Source organism: Cibotium barometz, chromosome 45 (assembly GCF_041138505.1).
Source record: "Cibotium barometz isolate CiBa-2024 chromosome 45, ASM4113850v1, whole genome shotgun sequence".
NCBI lineage: Eukaryota > Viridiplantae > Streptophyta > Polypodiopsida > Cyatheales > Cibotiaceae > Cibotium > Cibotium barometz.
The window spans coordinates 38,194,106-38,204,273 of NC_141090.1; the positions used below are offsets into that span (position 1 = coordinate 38,194,106).

The 10,168-nt window shown below is 42.4% G+C and overlaps 1 protein-coding gene across 1 annotated transcript; it reads left to right on the forward strand.

The window, feature by feature from the left end:
* The first annotated feature begins 627 nt into the window (after positions 1-627).
* Positions 628-7,897, forward strand: LOC147612728 (protein disulfide-isomerase-like). Its single transcript, XM_086783295.1, has 12 exons — positions 628-751; positions 1,101-1,297; positions 2,664-2,694; positions 2,850-3,137; positions 3,249-3,437; positions 3,551-3,679; positions 5,825-5,962; positions 6,173-6,292; positions 6,400-6,517; positions 7,126-7,238; positions 7,337-7,561; positions 7,700-7,897. The coding sequence occupies exons 2-11, from the start codon at positions 1,119-1,121 to the stop codon at positions 7,553-7,555; spliced, it is 1,524 nt and encodes a 507-aa protein (XP_086639421.1). The 5' UTR covers positions 628-751; positions 1,101-1,118; the 3' UTR covers positions 7,556-7,561; positions 7,700-7,897.
* The last annotated feature ends 2,271 nt before the right edge of the window (positions 7,898-10,168 follow it).

Here is a 10,168-nt window from a genome sequence, read left to right on the forward strand (position 1 = left end):
AAGCGGTGGGCATACACCATGAGGTGTTCTTAACACTAAGGAGTCTCTTCTTCATTAGTATTGGAGGCTGGGCACACACCATAAAGCGCCACATTATAAGTCTTCATCATCAACCTGCTTCTATGCTTACCTTGGCAAGCTTCCAAGGAGAAATGGTGCAACCATAAGCCATTGTCTTCATCCCATAAGCCAAAGAGGTTGAAGTTTGCTGGTTTTTCATTATTAAACTCAGTTCCTTGAGTGGTTTAAAGTTGAGCACATGTACACTAAGTGCTCATCTTTAATGTTTTTGTGTATCACCCTCGAGGCTCTTACGTTTTTAAGTCCGTGATGTTCATTAAATTATCGGTAACTTTATTTCTTTATTAGCTTGCAGCAAATTAATGCACACTGAACAAAAAGTTGTCAATATGCACACCGAACGAAAAGTTGTCTATGTGGCATGTGCACAAGAGGTCCAAAATGTCCTTGTTTTTAAATGTGGTTGAAAAAATCATGTGTGAATTCCAATTGGACTAAGGACCAAACGTAGGAAGCTGATTGGCTAAACCACGTAAAAAGCCATGGAGGCCAAGGTGACGTCACACGTTGTACGACTGCCACGTGAACGGGAGATGTGGAATTTGCGGGGGGAATAATATGGACCTTTTTAGCTCGTCTTTTTAAAGAGCTTCTCATCGCCATAGCCAACCTGCTTTTTAACACGACGGAGCTAGCTTAGGAAGAGATTAACAACGAGCTTCTGATACAGGTTAGTTTTGCTGCTAATCCCAATTTCTGCAATCACTAATTGTTTAAGTCTAATTCTTACTAATCTACATCTGTTACTGCTAACCCTGATTCGGATCTGTGATGCTGCAATTCTCAGATAGATCGTCTTTCCCAGTAGCTTTTTAAGAGCATCTTTGAAGCTTTTCGCGCGCATGCGCGTTTTGGTTGCATTCTTTGATTTCTATGTAGCTCTTGGCAATTTCTGAAACTCGTTGATTTTTTTTTTCTTTAGGGGGGAGGTTAGTCCATTTCCGTGTAGCTCCAGATGATCTTTTACATTCAAAAATAAACTAAAATTGTGCAACTCACATTGGGTTTTCATGTTGCAGATCGTTTGGCACATCAAGATGCTTCGTTTAGCTCCTGTTTTGCTGCTTCTCCTTGCTTTACTCCCATGGATGGCCTTTGCCGACGAGGGAGTACAGGAGGAGGTGGAGGAGGGCCATGTCCTCGTCTTGGACGCCTCCAACTTCACTACAGTCGTAAAGGAACATCCTTTTATCGTCGTGGAATTCTATGCTCCCTGGTAACCCATGGACTCATCTTTGAAATGCTTGTATATGTCCATGTAATGTGACAAATTCATGCATGTGTGCGTATGTGCATGCACGCTTACGCATACTGTGTGCACATGTGCATGCGTTAGTGCAGCATACTTGTGTGCACATGTGCATGCTTTAGTGCTGTTGGTTGAGCCCCAAAGTGTAGTCCCAACATCGTGTAACATCGTAGACATCGATAGTTGGTTCAGTTGCAATGCCATCCATGTTAATGGGGTGGGCATACATGTGGAGTAACAAGAATCACAAAAGAGCTTTTTACCGTGTCTATCTGGGCTTGGTGGAGTTCTAAGTTTCTGCACGTGTGTGTGCGTGTACACATGCTTTAGCTTAATGCCATCCATGTTAATGGGAGTTGTATGCATACATTGTGTGCTTGGGCATATAACAAGAGTCATGGAAGACTTTTCTCCACAGTCTGTCTGGGCGTAGTGGAGCTGTATGTTTCTTAGTAAGGTACAGCCTCATATGTAATATGTTCATGTAACGTTACAAATTCATGTGCCATCCATGTTAATGGGGAGTTGTATGCACAACACTGTAGACATCGATAGTTGGTTGAGTTGCGATTCCATCCATGTTAATGGGGTGTGCTTGGGCATGTGTATGGAGTAACAAGATTCATAAAAGAATTTTTTTACTGTGTCTATCTGGGCTTCGTGGAGTTCTAAGTTTTGCACATGTGTGTGCGTGTACACACATGCTTTAGCTTGATGCCGTCCACGTTAATGGAAGTCGTATGCATACATGGTGAGGTTGGACATACATATGGAGTAACAAGGGTCATGGAAGAATTTTTTCCAGAGTCTGTCTGGGTGTAGTGGAGCTCTATGTTTCTTAGTAAGGCATGGCCTCATATGCAATACGTTCATGTAACGTTACAAATTCATGTGTGCGTGAGACCATCCAAGTTAATGGATTATGGGAGTTGTGTGCACATGATCTATGTGGGCAATACATATGAAGAAATAGAAACTGTCATATACATGCGGGCAGTTATGTGTGTGCGCACACCCACATGCCTGCGTGCTGTATTTTGTGTGTATGTGTCTCTGCATCTCTGCATGTGTGCATGTACCTGCGTTAATGAGAATGTATTTTTTCGCGTCTGTTCAAAAAGCAGTGTGAGCTCATGCCCCTGTCATTGTCGATGGGAAGTTGAACAAGCCACTAATGTGGGATTATTTAAGATCATGTGTGGGAAAGCACTGATTATCCCACACCTAAGATTCATGACCTTTGGGGTCATGAAAGGCGCCACACTTTGTTCATAGTATTATATTGAATTTGTGAACAATTTCAACTCACAATTAATCTTTGATCATGGCACAGGTGTGGCCATTGTAAGCATCTTGCTCCCGAGGTATTTTTCACACCCCCTCCATGTGTCTTGCATCCTTTTATTCACCACCCTTTTTGTGTTATTTACATATTTTGTGTAACATCGTCTCTTGAAGATTACTGAAAACAACCTCCCACCCCCACCCCCACCCCCTCTCCTTCCTCCCTTCATCTCAGTATGAGAAAGCTGCAGCCATCCTCAAGACAAACGAGCCCCCGATTATCCTTGCGAAGGTTGATGCGAATGAGGAGACAAACAAAGCCTTGGCAGGTGAATACGACGTTCGTGGTTTTCCGACCTTGAAGATCTTTGAAAACAAAGGAGAGGTTGTCCGCGACTACAAGGGCCCAAGAGAAGCGGATGGCATCATATCCTACTTGAAGAAACAAGTTGGCCCACCTTCTGAAGAGATCACATCCACCGAGCAGGGGGAGAAGCTTGTTGAAGAAGCGGATATTCTTGTTGTGAGTACCTAGTCCTGATGTGCTGACTAAAGCTTACATTTACATCTCTTTCTTTTTAATAAGGGTTTTTCTTGAAAGGTTTATCTCAAGGCATTCAAACTGGTGTTCTAGGTGGGATTATTTTCATCTTATGACTCTGAGGAGTTCACAAACTTTACATCCATTGCAAGTGAATTGCGCTCGGATTATGAGTTCAGGCATACTTTAGATGCTAGCTTTCTACCCACGAAAGCTACAGTCCTGAGTGGACCTGCAATTCGTGTCTTCAAGAAATTTGATGAAGGCTTTAATGATTTGAAGGTATGAGTGTGTTGTCAAATGGCTAGTCTTGAGCATAATTTAGAGCTTTCTATCAAGCCATGCCCATTAGTAAGTTTGGGGTGTAGTAATGAAAGAATTGATGTTTTGCACAGGAGTTCAAAGCTGAGGTTGTAAAGAAGTTTTTGGATGAAGTTAGCATCCCTTTTGTAGTGTTGTTCAACAAGGATCCAGTACAAAGAGAATACCTCACCAAAATTTTTGCAAACCCTCAAGATTCTAAGGTGAGAAACCAGCCTTGAGCTACATGTCCACGGGTTAACAACACTTTCTATAATCACTGATCACAATTAAAGTAATAAATATTTGTTTTGAAAGTTTCGACATGTGTTCCATAAAGCAACTGTTTTCTCTAATTGTTTTCCCTAGCTAGCTACCTTGTCTGTGCACATGCATTCTCTTTCAGTGATATCCTTGCACCCTTAACCTCTAGAGTGCGGAGGATTTACAGAAACTCGGTATGATGGTTATTTTGTGAAGATTCATCCAATAATATGAGCATGTCTTTATGCATGAACCTACACGTACGCTTGGAGGTTGTTGACATTAATAGGGATGCCATAGCATGTAGGTCATGTGCATCCATTAATAGGGATGCCATAGCATGTAGGTCATGTGCATCCATTAATCCTGATGCACATGGACATGATTATCTTTCCTATGAGCATGTCTTTACGCATGAACCTACACCTACGCTTGGAGGTTGTTGACATTAGTAGGGATGCCATAGCACGTAGGTCATGTGCATCTGTTAATCCTGATGCTTATGGACATGATTATCTTTCCTAGCAAGTATATGGGCAGATTTAGAGGCAGATTTATTCGTGAAGATTCATCCAATAATATGAGCATGTCTTTACGCATGAACCTACACCTACGCTTGGAGGTTGTTGACATTAGTAGGGATGCCATAGCACGTAGGTCATGTGTATCTATTAATCATGATGCTCATGGACATGATTATCTTTCTTGATGCTTATGGACATGATTATCTTTCCTAGCAAGTATATGGGTAGATTTAGAGGCAGATTTGGACAGCAAATATGCCATCTCAAGGGTTCACAACGTCTTGTGAAGGAAGAGTGGGTGGGAAAAAAATGAAGTAGAGGCTACAAACACTATGCAAGGTGGCTGTCCAACGGTGATGGCCGCCTTCTACTCAATCTCCAAGTCCTGAACAGCCCAAGAAAACTCCAATCAGCACCAAAAAACAGAGAACCCTCAAGCTCCCACCAGTGTCTCCAAGCTTCAAGCCACCTCGGGCTTTGATACCATGTCGGAATGCACAGCGGAAAATGAGACAAGTGCTGTGGAAAACAGAACGCAGAAGTGTTGAGAGAGGGAAGCTGTATAACTCTGCTATATACATGAAGATCCGATACAAATGAGGAGGGTGGTATTTATACCACCCTATGGTACCAGTCGGTCAGCCCAAATACAGCCAACAGGCTGCCCACATGTCCATAACTGGGTAAAAGCTGTCAGAATGTGCAGCGGAAGACTAACGTACGTAGGAGACGCATCACCATCGAGCTCCACGAACACCCCCAACGGGCACTGCAGCATCCCTCCACTGGGCTCCCATCTCCCGGTGAGCTGCCTCCCAAAACACCGGCCGGAGGAGATGACTATGACAAGGTGCCACTCTAGCCTCTATATGGCTCTTCAACTTCCCATGCTTCCACTTATGGGATAATCCAAGGCACCTTCTAGCCATAGATCACACACTCGAAATCCACTTATGGGATAATCCAAGGCACCTTCTAGCCATAGATCACACGCTCGAAATCGCCAACCTTCCAACACCCTCCCTCGATTCGAGCTCTGCAAGCCACCGAGGCGTGAGGGGGTCGCCTAGGACGACACACGCCTGAGCCGCCCAGGACCACGACACACGCCTGAGCCGCCTAGGATCACACATGCCCGGGCTCTTATACCATGTCAGAATGCGCAGCGGAAGACTAACGCACGTAGGAGACGCATCACCATCGAGCTCCACGAACACCCCCAACGGGCACTGCAGCATCCCTCCACCGGGTTCCCATCTAGCATCCCTCCACCGGGTTCCCATCTCCCGGTGAGCTGCCTCCCAAAACACCGGCCGGAGGAGATGACTATGACAAGGTGCCACTCTAGCCGCCTACCTTGTGTTTGCTAAACATAGGATTAGCATTAACGTCTTTTGCTTACTTCTGCAACGCATCTTAATGTGGTCTATGCAATGCATGATGGATTTGATGATTTGAAGCTTTGCAAGTAGACTCAAGGAGTCAAGATCACACTTGTTTTGTTAGGTTTGGGAATAACCTGAACTTTCCAGTATTTAAGTAAATGGTGGTTTTGTTGTAACGTTTTGTTTCCCATTGCAGGCCTTTTTGTGTGTAGACTCCAAAGATGAAGGTGTTGAGGAGATTAAGGAAGTTTTTGGGAAGCTTGCCAAAGAGTACAAAGGCAAGGGCTTGAGGTTCCTCATTGCAGATACTGAGGATGGGCAAAATGTACTGCAGGTATTCTTGCTTTCTTTTTTGTCATCTCCATGCACTTTTTTTTTGTGGGATATATATTATCTAGTTACCGACTATGCATCCGGGGGTGTAGGCAAACTTAGTTCATTGCCTTGGGAGGCCAAACCCTTCGCCACCAGGCTACATGCCGGTGGAAGTGATTGCTGACACTTTTTCATTGTGGTTCCAACAAACCACTTGTTTCGCATGCAGTACTTTGGAGTGAGAAAAGAAAAGCTCCCTTCGATTGTGATACAAGGCAAGGATGAGAAGAAATACATCCTTGAGGAAGCTCAAGTCGGGAAGATATCATCGTGGTTGAAGGATTATTTTGTGAGTACATACATGCTTTACTTAATTTGTCATGGTTAAACATGGACAGATCTCCAAGGACATCCATACTGCGTCCTTTTTCTGACATCTGATACGTCTCCCTGCAGGATGGCAAGGTATCAGAGTTCCATAAATCAGAGCCTGTGCCAGAAAAGAATGATGAACCCGTGAAGGTCGTGGTTGCAGATACTCTTGAAACTATGGTGCTGAAGTCTGGGAAAAATGGTATGCATATTTATATAGAGGATTCCGTAGATGAGGAATGGGAACGAGCTTAACTAGCATTTGGAAGTCTATAGTTGTTGAGTCCCATGCTATAAGAAACAACCAATATGTGGGGTCTATGATCCAAAACATCGGTATCTGCCATTTCCCATTTTCAAAACATTGCGCTTGATGCATTTTCCCTTCGTCCTGTTTTATTCCTGACAACTGGTGTAGAGGGTTCCCTTTTCCCTGTTTTATTTGTGACAACTGGTGTTCCCCCTAAACATGCTGCAATTCAGGTCACATTTTGGGTCAAGGGAGGTACATTTTCAATTTCTTCTTGCCCAATGCCACCTTTTGTCTCTTCTCCTTCGTCCCCACTTCTATTTTCTCATGATTATCTTCCTTCCCCTCTCTTTTCTTCTCTGTTTTGACCACTTGTACTTCTCCAGCTGAGATGTTCGGCCCCTAAAAAATGCTGTGGACTGCGTTCGTGTCAGAGACAGCAAAATATGATTTTTATGTTTACACTGATCCTTAACAGTGAACACATTTCATTCTTCGATATCACATCCAAGGTAGATCATGGGTTTCGATTATTGACCATTTCTTTTTGTGTGTTTCAGTGTTGCTGGAATTCTATGCGCCATGGTGCGGACATTGCAAAAAGCTAGCCCCGGTTTTGGATGAGGTAGCAGTTTCATTTCAGTCAGAGCCAGATGTCGTGATCGCCAAAATTGTAAGTTCTCTGCAGATCCTTGAATTCCGTGCAGATTTGAGGGACATACTGGAGTTATCCGCAAAACCCAGTGCTCCTCACATGTCTCATACCTGTAGGATGCAACTGCAAATGACATCAGAGATGAAAGCTTCAGCGTGAAGGGGTTTCCAACTCTATTCCTACATTCTGCTGCTGGGAAATTGATTCTTTATGAGGGTGATCGAAGTAAGGAGGATCTTATCAGCTTCATCAACAAAAACAAGGATTCCGTTGAGAAAAGCGAGATCATTAAGGAGTCCAAGGTGGATGTGGGAATCTCAAAAGATGAGTTATAAATGCAGGTGAGTGCTTTGTTTGTGTTGGAAAACTGGAAATTCTGTTATGGATCTTTGAGTTTTCATTAAAGTTTTGGCTTCTGATATCTCTGTTTTTGAGCAACTGCATAAATTTTGATATGGGTCTGTGGTCTGGTTGGTTAGAGCCAATTTTCCTAGTTCTGGTTGTTGCACAAGTGCATCTGCCGACAAGCACTTGAGAAACGAACTTAAGATGGAATACTTTACATGCTGTGCTCCATAGTACAGGGATTGAGAAAGTTGTCTTACTGCTCCAGCTGAAACGCTGTGAAGTAATTTTGGAATTCAGGTCATTTTTCTAAATTGAGTTTCAATCATAAATTTAAGATGTGAATATAATTAAATAAATGAATAGTAAATCTAATCATAAATATATTCACCATCCGAATGCACATGAGCTCGTCCCCCCCCCCCCCCCCCCCCCCACCCCCCCCCCCATACCACACACACACACGTATATATATATATAGAGAGGAGAGAGAGAGCGAGATGTTGTTGACTTAGACCTTTTAAAGTCTGTACACGTGCTCGCACTATGCACTTTCGGGCACAGCATGGTGCTACAACAGCCATGTGGGAAAAATTTACAAAATTTAAGGTGATTTAGTTATAGTTCAGCTAAAAAAATGTGGGTGAAATCTGCAAATTTTAAGGTGATTTATAACACATACATGCACACATGTGCGGAGGGGGAGAGAGAGAGAGAGAGAGAGAGTTTTGTAAACATAGTCCTCCTAGAGTCTTCACATGTGCTTGCAGCATGGTGCCACAGCCACGTGGGCAATATCTGCAAAATTTAAGGTGATCTAGTTATAATGTAGCTCAAAATTTTGTAAATTTTCAAGAAAAACCTTGTGAATTTTTGTGGCCATTATGATTATAAATTATTTTCTGTGAGCACTGGTGCACACGCACACCTACAGCACAACCCAAGCAAGAGCCTCGGACAATTTTGGGAGTAGTTTGAATATATGTTAAAGGTCTTTACTTTTTTAAGTACCCTTTATTTCGTTCAATAATAGAGAGCACATGTTCCTCTTTGGAGGAGAGCTGTGTATAATGAATCGACGTAAGTGTAGAACTTGGGAGTTTATATATGATGACTCGATGTTGGTTTGAATCCATTTTCTAGTTTCACATATATACTTTGGGGAATCCAATATTGTGCAAATTAGTGCCCATGAAAAGTGTCAAATCTCCACGTGTTTGCAAGCTTGGTTGCATGTTGAAGCTTAGAGGAGTGGAGTTTTTAGTTCATATTCCCAATGCAATGGATATATACACACACACACACACACACACACTTAGACACACATATACATACATTCATATATGTATAGACACAAATATATATATATGTGTGTATATATATAGTTTGTGTGTGTGTGTGTGTGTGTGTGTGTGTGAGAGAGAGAGAGAGAGAGAGAGTGAAAGTGTATGTATATGTATGTGTATGCATATACACATTGGAGCACAAGAACTACTGTTGTGCTATTTCATCCACTTCAATGCAATGATAATATGTGGCACAAGGGGTAACTTTTTTCGTTTCACATTGTTGATTATGGAAGCTCACATGCGGTTGATATAATAGGGTAGAGACAATTGCAAGGTAGAACAACATAACATATGAGGGTGAAGAAATTTGAGGATAGTTGTGCAAGTTACCTCGTGTTATTCTCTCTCTCACACACACACACACACACACACACACATATATATATATATATATATAGAGAGAGAGAGAGAGAGAGAGAGAGAACGTTGTATATGCATGTATATACATATACACATTGGAGCACAAGCTATACCGTTGGGCTATTTCCTCCACTCCAATGCAATGATAATGTGTGGCACAAGGGTAACTTTTTTCGTTTGTCGCATTGTTGATCATGGCAACTCACATGTGGTAGGTGGATTGATTTAATTACAAATTCACAATAGAGTGAGTTACCTCTTGGGTTGCAAGCAAAATGGTTATTCTTACCCTAGACGTGGGGGTCAATTGATAAAGTTACATCTTGGGTTGCAAAGAAAATTGTTCACCTTGTAGGTGGGGGTTGGTTGGAGGTGTTTTCATTCACTCTAACGAAGTAACTTGTTCGTTTAGGTTTAGGTCGCATTTCCTTTGAGCATTTAGATGGCGTTTTATTGTTGTCATCAAGGGTATCAACTTGTTGGTGTTATCAAGGTTCTCAAAACATTGTTGTCATTGTGCTTGCCATACCATGAGAGGGAGGTTCAAGAGCAAATGCTATAGAGCCACTTAGACAAAAGTTGACACCACAGTGGCATGCGCATATTAAGGGATTGATTGTATCATGTTCGATATCGCCAACTTCCACAAAGATAGCAGGCCAATATTTCAAAGTTATGCACTCTCTCTCTCTCTCTCTCTCTCACACACACACACAGTTCACCCACACATTGTGCACACCTCTATTTCTTGTTGTACTAAATCGTTCTCCTATGCACCAATGCACTCATTGCTATCTTTAAATAAGTTGTCCTTTGAGAGATGAAGGGCATTCATTATATCACAAAGAACACACAAACTAAAAACCACAAACCTTCAACATTCTCATTTGGCTT

Coding starts and splice junctions, on each gene's coding strand:
- LOC147612728 (XM_086783295.1), top strand. CDS start 1,119: ATGCTTCGTTTAGCTCCTGTTTTGCTGCTTCTCCTTGCTTTACTCCCA. Junction 3,438..3,550: donor AAGGCTTTAATGATTTGAAG/GTATGAGTGTGT, acceptor TGTTTTGCACAG/GAGTTCAAAGCTGAGGTTGT. Junction 3,680..5,824: donor CAAACCCTCAAGATTCTAAG/GTGAGAAACCAG, acceptor TTCCCATTGCAG/GCCTTTTTGTGTGTAGACTC.